This window comes from Paroedura picta, chromosome 15 (genome assembly GCF_049243985.1).
Source record: "Paroedura picta isolate Pp20150507F chromosome 15, Ppicta_v3.0, whole genome shotgun sequence".
Classification (NCBI taxonomy): Eukaryota; Metazoa; Chordata; class Lepidosauria; order Squamata; family Gekkonidae; genus Paroedura; species Paroedura picta.
The window spans coordinates 20,724,013-20,741,571 of NC_135383.1; the positions used below are offsets into that span (position 1 = coordinate 20,724,013).

The 17,559-nt window shown below is 45.8% G+C and overlaps 1 protein-coding gene across 2 annotated transcripts in view; it reads left to right on the forward strand.

The window, feature by feature from the left end:
• Window positions 1-17,559, forward strand: part of MED13 (mediator complex subunit 13) — a 131,416-nt gene that overhangs the window by 31,572 nt on the left and 82,285 nt on the right. For both annotated transcript variants that reach the window (XM_077312791.1, XM_077312790.1), the window contains exon 3: window positions 9,954-10,122. In XM_077312791.1, the coding sequence (XP_077168906.1) occupies window positions 9,954-10,122 (169 nt within the window). The remainder of the gene's footprint in view (window positions 1-9,953; window positions 10,123-17,559) is intronic.

Consider the following 17,559-nt stretch of genomic DNA (forward strand, 5'->3'; position numbering starts at 1 on the left):
TGAACACTGGTTGCTGAAACACTGCTGAAACTCAGTTCTCAGCCAGAAAGTGGATTCTGCTGAATTCTATAGGATGCTTTCTGATACGCATGTTTGAGATGGTAGCTCTAATCTAACATGTTACGCAAACTGTCTCACATGATCTTGAATTATTCTGTTTGTGAGCTACCCTGTTATACAGTTACTTGGATGTCAGTTCTCCTTTTTATTGAGTTTGAACATTTTTATGTTACTATTACACTCAATTGGGATCTGCAAGACGGTGAACATAAGAACATAAAAACATTTAAAATTAGAAAATTAAATTAAAAATGCATAACAAATAACACTCGAAGGTGAGCTGTTAATCATTATTAGGGATTTGCCAGGGCAAAAGATTTTGTTCCCTTCCCTTCTTAGTGCAGATTTTTCTGGTCCAGAGACCAACCGTTCTGTGCTCACCACTGATCCCAAGTCCTCTGTATGTGTTCGAGGAGCTACCTAATTGAAATGTTCTTCACCCCTAAAGCAGAACAGTGAATTGCTACCGTCGTCATATGGCAGAGGGGAAGTCTCACATTATGCTGGGACTTAGAATAGGCACATGCTCCTGCTAGAATTGCACAAGCCTCCCCACCCCCAGTTTTCTTCAATTCTTAGCGAAATCTGGGGGAGGCATCTCTGTGCTCTGATACATCTTGTCTGACCAGAGGTCCAGGAGCATGGAATTATTATATACTTCATTAATACTTTGCTTTTCTCCCCACTGGGGATGTGGAGTGGTTTACAACGTTCTCCCCTTCTGCATTTTATCTTCACGATAACCCTGAGAGATAAGCTTACACGGAGAGTATGTAACTAGCCCAAGGACACCCAGCAAGATTCCATGATGATTTGAGGATCTGATCCCGGGTCTCAGCTTCTAGTCTGATGCTGTGACCACTATACCACACTGGGACCAATTATGCACAGGGCAGGAAATCCGGGATGGCGGCAGCAGGGCAGCCCTGATTGTGCATGATGGCTGCTGCCATCCCAGCCCTAGCCTGGTGCAGCGCCTGGAAGACACGCAGCAAGGGGATGCAGGATTTCCCACGTTCTCTGGGGTGCTTCGGGCACCAGCGGGGGCTGGGTCAGGCCAGCGCTGTGCATAATCAGCAGAGCCGGGCCTTTTGGCCCATCCCATCCCATCCCCTGACCTACAGTGTCCCTGCAGGGACACCGCATGCCCCTGTCAGCTCTACAGAGCTGCGGAGCTGGCCAGAGGTCTCCCCACCATGGTGGGAGAACGGCATGCCAACTCCCCGCCATTGTGCTGTGGGGGCCCCATTCCCCCCACTCCTTCCTTACTGCTGCTGCCTTCAGGCAGTGTGCCAGGCTTTCCAGCCCCTGCGGTTTGCGTGCACAATACGCCGGGGCAGCCCGCATACTCCGGGGGATTCCCCTCCCCGTGAATGCCCAGGGAATGCCCAGTAGCAGCCCGGTGTGGCTGCTGCTGTGCATAATGGGTCTGGCTGTCTTTATGGTGTGTATGTATATGTGTGCATATCCCTTTGAGCCAGACTAAAGCATGCTCAAATGATTACTACAGCGTCTTCCAGCTGAGGCTCTCTAGATCTGTTGTGATACTTGGAACTTAAAAACTTTCCATGTGGATTGAACTGGATCATGAATATTTAATGCTGGTTGCAAACAATTGTCTTTTCTTTCACTGACCATCATTTTCTGGTGCTTTTGGTGAGCCTTTAATCACAGAACGTCGAGGTAAATCACAGTTGTTTGCATGCCTGAGTTCGACACAAAGGGAAGAAAAGATCCTTTGCAGAGGTTTTGAAGAGAGCAGGTGTGGCTACGTTGTGCACCCTTATTATAATGAAAGTGTCTAGGTGGAGAAAAATAAGTGGGAGTGGACCCTGATGAGGAAAATGAACGGTTTCGATTTGAAGAATTTCTCCAGGGAACCTCCCCCAAATTGTGCCTGTCCTATAATCAGTGGAATGTGGACCCAATGTTACAATTGTGCTTTGAGACGGTTCCTGGCCTTATGTGTCTCCCAGTTGTCACTTGTAATTAAGGCTGGCATATTGGGGATTCTTATTTTTAGTAATAGTGGGGGAAAGAGCTAATAGAAAGCTGTCCTAGTTGATAGCAGCAGCGTCTAAAGTTTGAGGGAGCACTTTCCTGTCAACTTGGCTGCCATGGAAGCTCTCTGGGTCTGCTAGGGAGCCCCAGTGTCTTGCGGTGGGTTTTCCGTGCGTTTGAGAGTAAACAATGAATCTGGAGCACTGGCTCAGCCTGTTGGCCTCTTGATTGATATTTGTTTAACAATCCATTCTCTTCTGGCTCGGGACTTCCTATGAAGTGAAGAAGTGAAGCAGCACATAAATAAATGTATGATGTTGATGTGAATGTGGAATTTGCTGCCAGGGGATGTAGTGATGGCCCAGGAATAAACAGCTTTAAAGGGGAATTAGAGAGATTCATGGAGGATAAATCTATCAGTGGCTACCAGCCATGATGACTGAGAGGATCCTCCACATTCAGGGGCACTAATCCTCTGAATCCCAGAACCAAGAGGCCACCTCGGGGGAAAGCCTCAGCCTCTCTGCCCCATTGTTGGCTGTCCATGGGAGAACTGGTTGGCCACCGTGGCCTATTATGCACGGCCGCTGAAATGGTGGCATGGAGAACGAGGAGGAGGAAGAAGCGAAGCAAACCGGGATGGAACGCAACGGCGGCTAAACCCAGAGTATCCGATTATGCACGCGGATACTCCAGAGCCACTTCTGGTTGCGCCCTGGTCCCGGGAAGCTCCACTTTCTTCCGCATCTCACTAACAAGGCTTTTTCGGCGGCTTATATTGACTCTGCGCCCGGTTGCCGCCTGCGGCGTGCATAATTGGTGATTTTAGCCACCACCATTCCACCCCGAATGCGGACATTCCACTCTGTGCATAATGGGCCTGTGTGAAACAGGATGCTGGACAAGATGGACTGTTGGCCTGATCCAGCAGGGCTCTTCTGATATTCTCATACTTGCTCTTGGGCAGTGGTAGCACTTGTCATGGTTGCTGATTTCACCCGCCTCCCCAAATCACAGGACCTCTTGGTAAACAGTGTACAACTTAAGCATCTTAAGAACAAAGTCTTTACTTGATGCTGCATCTAGGATTGGAAAGCTTCTCAAAGTATGAATTAAACAGCTGTTTATGAGGCAATGCCGTGTGTGTGGTACTCACGCTTGTCAGTTGTTGTGCTTGTGAGTAGAGATGATCTACCTTCTAGAATGGTTGATCAGGGGTGATGATGAACTGGCATAGTAGTAGCCAATAAACACACTTGTCTGAGGACATTAGGCGTGCGGGACCACATGTCCCTGCCCGGCTGGGAGATAGAGCTCTGTGGGGTCCTGGAGTAGGCGGGAGAGGGACCCCACCCATGGAGGCTAGGGTGGAGCCAGTGATGTGGTGCTTCTGGCAATCCCAGGCGAGCCGGGGGTGGGGAGCGGAGGATCCCTCTGCAATGGCCCACCATTTCTTGGAGGAGTTGTGGCCGACCCGGACTGAGGTGGGGAATGGGGATGAGTCCTACTTGATCTATGCATCATCCTTCCCGGCCACAGCAGAGTGGGTGGGACAAGCACGCCCAAAGGAGATGAGGCGGAGGAAAGCGGGACCCTGGCAGCGGAAGAAGGGAAGAAGAGAAACCGGCTGATGCTGAGGGCTGCAGGAAATGAACATGGAAGAAACGGGGTGGAGCTAGAGACTTATAAGGGATTGGACAGGGGGGAAGAAGAGAATAAAAGGGCACACGGGAAGGGGGTGGAGAAGAAGGAAGGAAAGGCGGAGGTGTTACCTGACGTAATGGTGTGGTTGAAAATAAATGCGGAGCAGTTGGAAGATTCACAGGTGGTGGTAAGTGCTGTATAAGGTCCAGGACAGCAGAAGGCAACCCACCCCACAGCCGGGCATCACAACACTGTGCCCTATAGTCGGATTCTTCTGAGACGATGTTGCTCACCTTTTAAGAATGGCCATGGTGTATCTATAGCAGGGGTAGTCAAACTGCGGCTCTCCAGATGTCCATGGACTACAATTCCCAGGAGCCCCCTGCCAGCGAATGCTGGCAGGGGGCTCCTGGGAATTGTAGTCCATGGACATCTGGAGGACCGCAGTTTGACTACCCCTGATCTATAGGGTAATCCGCTGGTTTAGGAAGGGAATAGGATGCTTCCCTTTTTGGGGAGCCAGAATTGTTCAGGTGTCTGACACGGAAACCGTCTCTCTCATACATGATAAAATAACATTCTCAGGACTTCTGTCAAATCCAGAAAATGTTTGCCATGAAAATGCATCATATAGATTCAGAATTGGCCTTCTGCGCTCTGGGGAAATCTAGACAACCTTGCCTGCTTGCCAGGCTGCTTCCAAACTTCCAGATGTCCAGAGTCATCTCGAGGTTCCCGTTTTTCTGTCGAGACGCCGTGTCCTTTGCTGTGTTCACCCATGCTCTTGAACCCTTAGGATAAACCCCTTCATGTCTTTCTAAGGGAAGAGTTGTAAAGGTCATTGAGATTTCTGCTAATGCCACGGTGCCTTGCTGTATACTTTGATTCTGTGTGGGTGTATTGGACATGAGATTTTTTTTTTAAAGGTTATATTTTGATAACTGTTTTGTGTGTTCATCTCGAGAGAGACAAAAGTGCTTGATGCATGTCTGCAGCCTTTGATAGGTCTATTCCCCCCCCCCTTCCTGGATGCCTAAGGATTTTTAGATTCGCCATCTTCCTGTGTCCCAGCCGTAGGCTGCTAGGCAGAGAGAAAGGAGCACTATTCATCCACACGCTGCTTCTTGCTGTTTGTTATCTAAACATCTGTCACTGACAGGCATATAGAGGGAAAGGCCTGTATAATTAAGTCTGCGGGTCAGCCATATAACTCTCTTCTGCAGGATTGCTGATTGTGGGGGTCACAGCTGCACACTATCCAGCTTGGGGGGGGGGGTTGCCTTATCCTCAGTATTCCCAAGCCTTCCACTCCCCTTCCCCCATAGGGCTGGAGCTTTTAGTCATGCTAAAATAGAGCTGTGCAGGGAAATACCTTTTTAGAGGAGGCATAATTCAGTTACGTGGAAGCACTTTGGGAGAGTTAAGCATGGTGTAAAGGGGCAGCCTCTAATCTGGAGAACCAGTTTTGATTCCTCATTCCTCCTCCACATGGAGCCAGCTGGGTGGCCTCAGTTCACTGAGCTCTCTTGGCCTCACCTAAAAGAATATCTGTGGGGGTGAGTGAGGAAGGATAGGAGATTTAATCAGAATTGTGACCACCGCCGCTTATATGTTATATGTAACTTTTGTTGTTGTTAATTGGGGTTTTTATGGGGATTTTATTGTGTTTTAACTATTTATGTTGTAAACCGCCCTGAGACCTATTTGGAGAAGGGTGGTCTAAAAATTAAGTAATAATAATAATAATAATAACAATAACAACAACAACAACAATCAGAGATCAGAATACCTTTATTCTGATCAGAAGTCAGAATACCTTATAATTCCAAAATGGTCTCCATTGATTTTTGTACTTTTCTAAGTCTGTGTCCTTGAACAATGCTGTGAGTCTAGCCATTTTTGAAAAATCCAATAATTTCATTTTCCAATCCTCCAGCGATGGGGTCTCCTTTGTTTTCCAAACTTTTGCTACCACCATTCTGGCTGCTGTTAAGGCATACAATAACAATATATTCAATTCTTTAGGTATTTCACCTCTCGTTATACCTAATAGAAATAGTTCTGGTTTCTTTTTGAAGTTAACACCCAGCATTCTCTTAAGTTCTACATATATTTTGTTCCAAAATTTAGCCATCCCTGGGCAGCTCCACCACATATGGAAAAAGTGGCCCTCATTTATCTTACATTTCCAACATCTCTTGTCAGTATCCTGAGACCATTTTGCCAATTTTGATGGAGTTAAATACCACCTGAAGTACATTTTATAAAAATTTTCCCTCAAATCGTAACTATCTGAGAACTTAATTTGTTTCTTCCATAAATTTTCCCAAGTCTCCATATCTATTGGATAGCCTAGGTCCTTGGCCCACTTAATCATGACTAATTTAACACTTTCTGTTTCAGTGTCCCACTCTAATAGCATTTTATAAGCCTTTGATATAAGTTTCTCATCCTTGTCTATTATCTCTATCTCAAATCTGGATTTCTTAAAACTAAAGCCCGTTACATTAATCTGATGCTTCTCATCCACACAGAAAAAATTTAATGTTCTTCAAGTAACTCACTAAAGGATGACGCAGTTGAACAAACCTAAAGCATTCAATAAGTATGTGGTAAAGTGTGTCAGGAACATTATGTATTGTTCTTATGTAAACCACCCTGAGCCTCCGGGGAGGGTGGTATATTAATTAATTAATTAATTAATTAATTAATTAATTACATCCATACATGCTGAATCTCTTAGAAGCAGGAATTTGGAGAAATCTGCCCTAAATTTGAGGGGAAGATATTTAAGCGTGCTAACAGATATGTTCTAGTTAAAGGATAGACATTCAAAATTTGGAGGTATACTGGGATAGTCATAGAATCAAAGAATTGGAATGGGTCTACAGGTCATCTAGTCCAGCCCCCTGCACAATGCAGGAAATCAGAACTACCTGTACACTCACAGTGACATGCCCACTTTCATGCCCAAGTGATCCCTGCACCAAAAATCTCCAGAATCCAGGCTGGCCTGGAGGAAATTCACCTACCATACCACAGCGGCAATTAATCCGTTAGTAACAAATCCCTATAATTGGGCATCAGTGTCTTCCAATCTCTGCATTATTAGCTTTGCATTATCTGCTTCCTCTTGGACATTCAGCGATGGAATATCCAGACCAATTGTCTGCCTTTTGTAAATGGCTTTGTTAAACCAGTTGGGTGAATAGTGATCTCCCAAGAGGTTAATTAGTTAGCTCTTTGGTAGGGTGTGGAAATGGGCCTTTAACCAGTACTTAAAGAACTGCAACCAAGCTCTGGTTTCTAATTTTTGTCGGCCAAGCTCTGCGACTAAAGTGTGGTTTGCCACACAATTTGGAACTTCTAATGATCGGGTAGGTGATTGCAAGGCGCTTTGAGACTCCTTCAGGTTGTAAAAAGCAGGGTACACAAAACAGCTCTTCTCTCTCTTTTACCTTCAAGTAATAAGCCTTCTCTTCAAAGTTAGTGGGGCTTCGAGGTGCTTGACTTGACTGGTTGTACCCTGCAGTAGATAAATGGGTTGCATGAGCAAAAGTAGGCTTGTCCGTGCCACAAGTAGTGAAGTATTATCGTGGACGGAACAGAAAACTGTGGAAGGCCACCTTTGACAATGTGTGCTGCCTCTGTTTTGCTAGGCCTAGTGATGCATTCCTGCACTACTCCTTATGCAGCCCTTTGGGCAAGGCAAGAAACTGTTCCTTTCAAGTGAGGAGATTACTATTCTGTAGCGATGCCTCTTGATAATTAGGCAGGCAAATGCTGATATTTTAACCCAGGGGTAGTCAAACTGCGGCCCTCCAGATGTCCGTGGACTACAATTCCCAGGAGCCCCTGCCAGCATTCGCTGGCAGGGGCTCCTGGGAATTGTAGTCCACGGACATCTGGAGGGCCGCAGTTTGACTACCCCTGTTTTAACCCGTGCGTTAGCTTCCCTTTTCATGCTAGGTTTACAAATGCTTGGCTGTCTTGCTGCAAGAAGCTAAGGGAGCAGGATAAACACGTTGATTATGAGACTGTTGTGGCGGACCACAAAGCAGTAGGTTTTAAGAAGGTTGCAGTTAAAATTATATTCAGCGATCAAAAAAAATCTGTGATAAAGAATACAATGAACTTGGATCTATTTTTAACTTCAGTTTTGGCTTTGCACTTTTGAAGTTCAGTACTGCAGCCACAGTGACCAGGATCTTGTGTTCCGGATAACTGGGGTGGGGGGGTGGAGAATGGATTTGTTACGATTGGATCAAGATAATTTTGTCAGGGCAAAGTGCACTGGGCTGTTACTGAAAGCTATTTGTGGCAGCCCCCCCCCCCCCTCTGAACCACCGTAGTTCGGGAAATCTGCAGGAACATTGCCAAAGGTATCAGATGTCCTTGCTTTTAGGAACTGTAAGTGTAAACTGTGCACATCAGAATGTGTACCCAAATGAAAGGTGACACACATCCCATTGAAAGCAGTAGGTGGGGAGTCGAGATGCTGCTGATCTTTCTTTTCCTACCAGGAAAAAAAATGTGATAAGGATTGGAAAGAATGTGGGATTAATTGTTTATCTAGTGGGATTAAAATATCGTATTGATTGATTTTATGTTTGATTGTTCATTTGATTGTTTGATGGCATTTGTTGACCGCCACTGCCGGACCTTACCGGCTTGTGGCGGTTTACAATAAAATGATAAAAAACACATAAAAACAGAAGGAAAAAAATAATAATCCCATACCACTGGAGATAAAAACTAATATAATCCTCCCCTCCTATCTTTGCACATCCGACCGCAGCTACCCACAGCCCCCAACCACGGTCTCAGCAGGTAACTAATTAATGCCCAGATGACCGGCAATGGGCCTATATGGGGAGGAACCCAATCTTCTTAGCCTGGCCTCAACCAAATGTCTGGCAGAAGAGCTCCGTCTAACCCTCAGCTCTTCTGAGAGCTCATTCCACCAGGTTGGGGCCAGGACTGAAAAGGCCCTGGGCCTGATTGAGGCCAGGTGTGCCTCCTGAGGGCAGGGACCACCAACAGATTCAGACCCGCAGAGCGAAGAGCTCTGCAGGGGGCCTTAGGAAGGAGACAAGTAGATATGTGTGGCCCCGGCCGTGGATGGCCTTAAAGGTAAGAACCAAATCCTTAAACCTGATCCGGAAGCTAACCAGTAACCAGGGCAGCTGCCTTAACACCGCCTGGATGTGGGCCTTCTAAGATGACCTCGGGAAGACTCTAGCAGCTGCATTCTGGATCAGTTGCAATTTCCAGGTCAGAGATACGGGAAAGCCAGCGTAGAGCGAGTTACAGAAGTCTAGTCTGGAAGTGACCGTTGAATGGATCATGGTGGCCAGGTGTTCTGGGGACAGGTAGGGCGCTAGTAGCCTCACTTGGCGAACATAGTAAAACGCCACTTGGGCTACCTGTGTGATCTGAGCCTCCATTGAATGGGAAGCATCAAAGATCACCTCTAGATTCCTGGCGGATGGTACAGCGGTAAGCTGCACCCCGTCCAGGCAGGGAAAATGCGCTTTTCATTTCTTTGTCAGAAATGAAATTTGCTACATTATTGAGGTATCTCTATTATGTATTTCATACAGTCTCAAATATTTGCCTTGTACACTGAGTTTCTCTGTACTTTGGGAAAGCACAAACATGGTTTTTCCCTGGAGAATGGAATCTTGCCTTTCATGCTTAACTTCCAATGAAAAAATTGAGAGTGGGTGGCACGTGAAACGCTGCCATGCAGTCGTAGGATCGCACACAACACAGTGAGTCCAGGTTGATATGCTCAGCAAGGAATCGCACCTTGTCTTGATGCCTTGACAGATGTACTTGAATAATGACATTTGCTGGAAACGTGTATCTTGGTTATAAAGGGCCAGCTTGGTGTAGAGCCAGCTTCTAATCTGGTGAGCCAGGTTTGATTCTGCACTCCCCCATGTGCAGCCAGCTGGGTGATCTTGGGCTCGCCACAGCACTGATGAGGCTGTTCTGACTGGGCAGTAAGATCACGGCTCACTCAGCCTCACCCACCTCACAGGGTGTCTGTTGTGGGGAGAGGAATGGGAAGGTGACTGTAAGCCGCTTTGAGTCTCCTTCGGGTAGGGAAAAGCGGCATATAAGAACCAACTTTTCTTCTTCTTCTTCTAGTTGCTGCTAGTTGGGATGGACAATACTAGACCATGCCTTGCAAACTCAATGGTAGCCTGATGTTAACTTTGGTTTATCTCCCCCTCTTTCAGACGAAGAAGATGGTGTATGGGAGAATGGGCTTTCCTATGAATGTCGTACTCTGCTCTTTAAAGCAATTCACAACCTGGTGGAGAGATGTCTGATGAACCGGAACTTTGTGCGCATCGGGAAATGGTTCGTGAAGCCTTACGAGAAAGATGAAAAACCTATAAATAAAAGGTACGGTGTCCTCCCCCCCCCTTTCCCTTTCACCCATCTCTGTTTATTTTACTTGTGGCTCTACAATAATAGCTATTTGCTTTATATCTCAAATAGCGAACTGACTCTTCCTGCGAGGGCAAATGTTATGTATTGATGGTTTCTGTATATGCATTTGCCATTTCCTAAAAGACCGTCTGCCTCTACAGCTATAGTTAAGCTTGAACGGCTTCATTATATGTGTTTGTTCTGATAACACCAGAGCCAGTTTTTTTGCTTTGGGTGTCTTCCACAGGCTACTGACACCTCAGAATAGAAATTGCCATTTCATGGCCAAGAGTGGCATTTCACAATTGTAAAGATATCTATTAGGAGAGCAGGATAAGTGTTGTTTTGTTCCTGTCTTCTTTGGCATACTGTGTAAACATTGTCTGGCCTCAAGAACTCTTCTTGTGCCTTTTTACTGTGTTTGTTGTTGCTTGTTTGTTTGTTATGAAGAATACTTCCACAGTTGCCGGTTATTTTGCATGCCTTTTAGAATTATGGTGAAGAACTCTTTGAGGGTCACTTCACTGGTTTTCCCTAGGCACTAAAAATGTGAATTGCAGCATCAAGGGAGTCCTGACTAGCTGTAGGTACCTCGTATGTTGATATTCTCATGTGGAACAGCATTTGCCAATCATGCCACAAGTTTACAGGAAGCAGTGATGTAGCTGTGGCAAACTTGATTGACAGGTAACAGTGTGAAGCAATTCTGTCATCTGTTTTCCCAATGAGTAGTGTGCAAACCCTTATCTCTTCCCCAAAATGCTTTTTAAAGATGCGCATTACTTTGTTTTGATGAAAGTCTTTTGTAATTCATACTGAATTTAGCCTGACAACAAAACAACCATTTCATAAAGAAATCCAGTGACCTGTTCTTATAACAGGTTTCTCCGTCTGCTTAATTCGGCAATGTCATATGCTTGATTGACAGTGGAACCCTGTCAATGATTTTGTGTGTGGTTTTAATTCTGAAATGGCTGCTAAGTAAATATGCGATTCGTCTCCCTTTAAAAAACTTACCTTACACTTTCTGAAGCCGTTTAAAGAAATTTAATGTATAGAAATTCAATTTACACTCATTGCATTCTGTATGTGATTGAGATCTGGCTGGTTTAAGGAACCCAGGTGTTAGGTAAATGAGGAAGCATATGGGTGTGCGTATGAGTACTTGTAGTACAAGCCCACAGTATTTTGCAAATTAGTGTGTAACCTGTGAGTACTGTTAAGCCTAGCAAAAACCCTTTGCCACAAATTTCAGGTAGTTCTCTCTCAAGTGTGTAGATAGCAAGAGCTAACTATGGGAATGTTTGGTGTAGAGGTTAGCAGTGCAGACTTCTAATCTGGCATGCCGGGTTCGGTTCTGCACTCCCCCACATGCAGCCAGCTGGGTGACCTTGGGCTCACCACAGCACTGATAAGGCTGTTCTGAACGAGTACGAATATCAGGGCTCTCTCAGCCTCACCCACCTCACAGGGTGTCTGTTGTGGGGAGAGGAAAGGGAAGGCAATTGGAAGCCGCTTTGAGACTCCTTTGGGTAGAGAAAAGCGGCATATAAGAACCAACTCTTCTTCCTCTTCCTCTTCTTCCTCTTCTTCTTCTTCATATAACACAGCAGATTTTTAAAAATAATTCTTTTTAAATTATATTTTTATAAGATTTTCATTGATGGTCAAAAAACACGTAGACTACGGAAAAAATATGCTTAAACATTAAGGTGTTACAATTAGTCTTGTGTGCTTCGGCCGCAGAAGCACCGGCGGCGCCCCCCCCCCCCCCCGTACCACAGTGCTGGCCGCTTTGGCAGCCAAAGTGCACAAGCCTAGTTACAATCTCCATCTCAGCAGTACAATATAATCCACATAAAAAATGCCAATGCTCCTGGAATTCTGGCATCTTCTGTTTACCTTGCTAGCTAGTTTGGCCATCTTGGTAAGCTCATCAGTTTTGTCAAACTAATCAGTCACTCCTTAGTGCAGGATTTCCTCCTCGGTAAAGCTGCATTTACTCTGCCTTTGTGGGATATAATTTTAATGGACAAATTTAGCATCACCTTAGTGCAATGATTCTCAACCTTCCTAATGTCGCGACCCTTTAATCCAGTTCCTCATGTCGTGGGGACCCCCAACCATAAAATTATGCAAGGGTTCTTTCACAGAAATTAAACCAAAACTGACCAATGGCGTGAAGACCCATTGTTCATGATTGGATATAAATTGGTTTTTTCCCCAGGGTTTCTCAGTCCCACCATGCCGATCTCGCTGTTTTCTGCTGCTCCAGACAGACGAACGCTTTATCGCGATCTACTCTGCAAGGCTGTTGTGTAGATGGCGCTCCCACTGGCCAAGCTGCTTGCCCTGCCATGACCCTTGTGAAAGGGTCATTCGACTCCCAAAGGGGTCTCGACCCCCAGGATGAGAACCGCAGTGGGAGCTGGCTAGAATAAGATAAACATTACTGAATACAGCCCAAAGACTGATTGGGGGGGGGGGGGTTGGAGGAAATGCATTGCTGAGCTAGAGGGAAGAGTGGGGAAGGCATATGTAGGGCATTCCCTCTTTACTTTCTCAGAGGCTGTTTAAATGAGTTGCTCCAGATCATTGGGCCAATCCCATCTCTGTTGGCCACAGTCCAGTTCCAGCTGTCAATCTGGAACGTGGACTGTTATGGAGAGCAGCAGGTGCACAGACCAGCGTCCAGATCTGAGTTAAGGCAACAGTGGCCTTTTTGTTTTTATTGCCAATAAAGGCAGAAGGTACTGTCCCCTTATTTGATTTGTCACTGGTTTTATGCCTTTCTGCCCCTACATTGTAAAATCCAGATCCACAATGAAGGTATATTGGTGCTGCAGTTCTTCAGTGCCTGTGCTGTTTTAGCTGTTTACATGACAATGTACTGAGAATTTAAGAGGTTCATTGCTCTTCCTTTTGCCTGCCAGACAGGTCACCTACCCTCCCATCTCCTGAATTAAGGTTCTTTTGATACTTCTCTCTCACATGCCAACCACTTTTAGTGTCCTCAAGCATGGAAGCCATGGTATCATTTAGGGTTCCCTATCAACATCCAGAATGGTTGTAAGGATCTCATGATGTTTTAAGATCTCAATTGAGAATTTAAAAGGTGTTTCTACAACCTTTGGGGTTTTTAATGTCCCCAATTTAAGTAGTCTTAATCCCCTAATGTATTCATCCCCCCCTTTTTTTCCCTTCAAAACCTGGTGTTTTTCACAGGTTTATGGATGCCTCCCCCTTATCTGTGTGTGTCCTATTGTGCAGATTTTTTGACCTGCAACTTGAGGCAAAGTTTGAAATTAGGTGTACGTTTAAAATGTAACTGTTTTGTTTTATATAGGACTTCCTCATCAACTGGATTTTATTCTTGTGTGTATACCCACCTCCTCTTCTTCTCCCCATCCACATGTGAACAGGAGTTTAGAGGTTTGGAAAGCCCCCCCCCCGCCTCAAAAAAAAATAGTAGCATTGTCCTCTTAAAATCTATGTGGTTTTCAGACTTTATGATTTTTCTCTTGTTTTTGTTGTTGTGGTTTAACACCATCAACTGTCATTCCTTAAAAATAACCCCATCTTTATGTGTGTGCTGCATAGAGTCTCATGTGAATTGTTCTGCCAGGTCAGATGAGCACCTGGAAAAAGGAAACAGCAGTTGTGCAGTTATATGCTCTTCACACGAAACAATGGGATATGAAGACCTGACCTCTAAAATGAATAAACGTGTTGAAAAGCTGAGTGATCGCTGCATAGACGAATTCTTATTGGCTTAAACATTTAATGAATAATTCACTTATCACTGAAAGGGCAGAAATAATTAGCCTTTTAAATATCGATGCACTTGGCCTGTGCCCTGTTGACTTCCCTGTTGACATGGCCTTAGGACATACTTGAAGGAAATTCTCTGGCTAGAGTAGGGCAGCTTTTCTTAAGTGTGTCTCTGTCATGATTTAATTCCAGCCACTTCTCTTTTGCAAAAAAATCCCACCAGAGGAATACTTGCAGTGCTTGCAGGCAGGCTTGTTTTTATCTCCCAGGATAACAAGCATTTTTTTTTAAAGGAAGAAATGTTAAATGTGTGCAGACTTGTTTTATGAAAGGAATATATTTGGCAGAGGGGAGAGAGCAAGACTCAGCTATGTGGTTAGTACTTTATCGGGTATTAAACCCTCCCTACCCTAAGGATAAATTGCAGCGGTCTTGCCTGATTGAACTGCTGTGCACCTTATTAGGGCTTCCGTCTCCAATTTGAGTGATTATCGCAGATGAAATGGCACTGAAATGACTTGAAGCTGTTTAATTGTTCGTGGGCCATTCTGTAGGAGATGGCTGTTTCAAAGTTTCAAAATGCATTCTACGTTGGCTAAATATTTGCATACATGAAAATTTCAGGGGAGAGGGAAGCATGGAAGTTTTTCCAGAAAAAAAAACCCCTATACTGTAAATATCTAGAAATATTACATTGCAGCTCTTAACTGTAATAATTATTGTGAAGTGTAACATTACTTTCTGGTGGAAGAAGACTTGGTTTTTATACCCTGCTTTTCACTGCTTGAAGGAGTCTCAAAGTGGCCGACAATCACCTTCCCTTCCTCTCCCCACACCCTGTGAGGTAGGTGGGACCGAGAGAGCTCTGACAGAACTGCTCTGTGAGAACAGCTCTATCAGGGCTGCGAGGAGCCCAAGGTCACCCAGCTTAGAATCATAGAGTTGGAAGGGGCCATACTGGCCATCTAGTCCAACCCCCTGCTCAACGCAGGATCAGCTTGCTGCATGTGGAGGAGGAGTGGGGAATCAAGCCCGGGTCACCAGATGAGAAGCTGCCCCTCTTAACCACTATGCCGACCACTGCACCATGCACTTTGCCAAACGAAGAAGCCTCTTCATAAATGACGTTGTTTAAGTACTGAGTCTGTATTGCACAGGTATGTTCAATGTGGAGATGGGTTGCAGCCTCCTGAGATGAGCATTATGATCAATTATGCACAAAGCGGAAAACCTGGCTGGGGCGGCATGGCAGCAGGGCGAATCCCCCCCTTGCGCAAGACATTGCTGCCATCCCGGTCCTGGTCCAATTTAGGGCTTCTAATGGACCGTGGCAAGGGATCGTTGATTCTTCAGCATTCCCTTTGTTGCTATGGCCACCATCGGTGGCTAAGCTGGGGCAGGCCCGTGCACAAAGGAAGTCCTGGGTCTGGAAGGCCCGTCTTCTCCCTGTGCTACAATGGCTGGGGGTGGATCAGATTTGCCCCACTCAGCTCTGCGGTGGTACATGGCACCACAGGGGCAACTGGGGCTTTGTGCGCCATTTTTCAGGAAGGTGGGATTGCAGTCTCCAGCAATCCTGGCTTCCTGTAAAATGGACCCCCCTGCCACCCCCACAGTGGAACTGTTCTGCTGCAGCGTCATTCCCTGTGGGGACAAATTTTGGCGCAGAGCTGGTCCGTCACCAAAATGTGTCCCCCACAAAGCGGCCGCTGCCATGCATAATCAGTCTGTGTGGAATCATAGATACAAAGTGAACTTTGAAAGACTCAAGCCTGAAATCACTGAAGGAAGAATATGTTATACAAACACACTCGCACAGTCTCCAAAGGTTGTGCTAAAATATAACAGTCCCAATTAGGGGTTTTTTTGCTCTGAGAGAGCTTAGATCTCCCCCATTTTATCCTCACAATAACCCTCTGAGGTAGGTTAGGCTGGGGCTGTGTGACTGACCTAATACGTCCCAGGTAATGGTCATTAGTTTCTTTCTGGGATTCACTGTGCAAGAATAACGCTTAGTAAAATATCCGTTTCAAGTGGCCTCTGATTGCAGCCCTTGTATAGTTCCAAAGGCTTCATTATTATCTCCACCTGATGTGGAGGACAGAGGAGAGCAGATCTGGGCGTCTGCCAAGACAACCATGGTGGCCTTCATCTATTGTTTATTAGATTTTTAGCTTGCCACTCTCTTCGGGGAGTCGTGGCGGAGTACATATACACCCCCCCATAAAACGTCATAAAAGCCCCATCCCATAACAGAACATGAGCTAAAATGATAAAACCAGATTGGCGGTGTAGTCCTTCCCCCCATCCCTGAAGCCATCCACTTCCCAGGGTGGGGAACGCTAGATGTTACCACACAGCCTGAGAAGGGGCCCCGTTCTTCCTAGTCATAACCTCAACTCCAGACCTGGTGGAAGAGCTCTGTTTTGCAGGCCCTATGAAACTGCGATAGTTCCGTCAGGGTCCTCAGCTCTCCCTGGAGCTCATTCCACCAGGTCGGGGCCAGGCCCAAGTCAAGGCTAGGGGTTGAGTGCTTTGGCATGGTTTGGCCGCCTTGGTGATCACCGAAGCCTGAAGCGGCCAGTGCTGCGGAAGGGAGGGGCAGCATCAGCACGCCACCTGGCGGCCATCTGCAGGCGCAGAGCTCTGTGCTGTCTGTAGGCACTGGCTGGCATGCTACCGGCGGCGCTGCCCCTCCCTTCCACGCCGCTGGCCGCCTCGGGCGTCAGTGATTGCCGAAGCAGCCAAACCATGCCAAAGTGATCACCCCTAGTCAAAGCCGGGCGTTCTTCTGTAGGGCCAGGGACCTCCATTAGATTATAACCGGCAGAGCAGGTAGCCTCTGACTCTTGAAGTGCAAGCCTAGTAACCCTGTGGCAGGAGCAGGAGGGCTGCGGAAACCACCAGATTGCTTGTTAGTGCCAAACTCGAGCATTCGAAAGTACTTCTCTCTATCATCAAGTCCCAAGAGCATTTGGCTTGGCGATCGGCCAGATACAGGAGGCAATGCTGTTGACAGGGATAAGACTGCTGAGTTGGGATTCTTATACAGATTTGAAGCTGCCAGACATGAGCTCAATAGAGACAGGGAATGGTTAGCTCATTGTTGAAAGTCATTGTCCCCTTTAGAGATGGACGTGCCCGCGCCCTGTTCGTCTTGCTTTGCCACTTTTCCACCAGCATGTAACACACATTCCATTGGATTGCAGGCACCTTGAAATTTATGATACCCTTTGCTATCCGACCTGAACATTTTATTGTTTTACTGTTTTACCAGCAAAACATGCATAATTTGTGAATTTTAAAATAGTACTCGTTGGTGTGGTTGTGGAATTTAGAGGTATAACATCCGTTGTCTTCCACCAGCAAATGTGCAAATATGCACAATATTGGAGAGACTACCATTATGCTACCATTTTTATGTTATCTTGTTATGTTTATGTTATCTGAAAAGTAGGGATAATGAAAAGTCAAAAATAAGAAACTTCCTTCAGTGCTTTATTTTTTCTGCGGAGAATTTTCTAGAATTTTCAATAATGAAATGTTGCAAGTGTGGCAGTTTCAAAGTTTCTCAGATGATTATCCCTAGGAATTGTGTGTGTGAGTCCATTTATATTATTGATTTGTAAATTGGGGGGT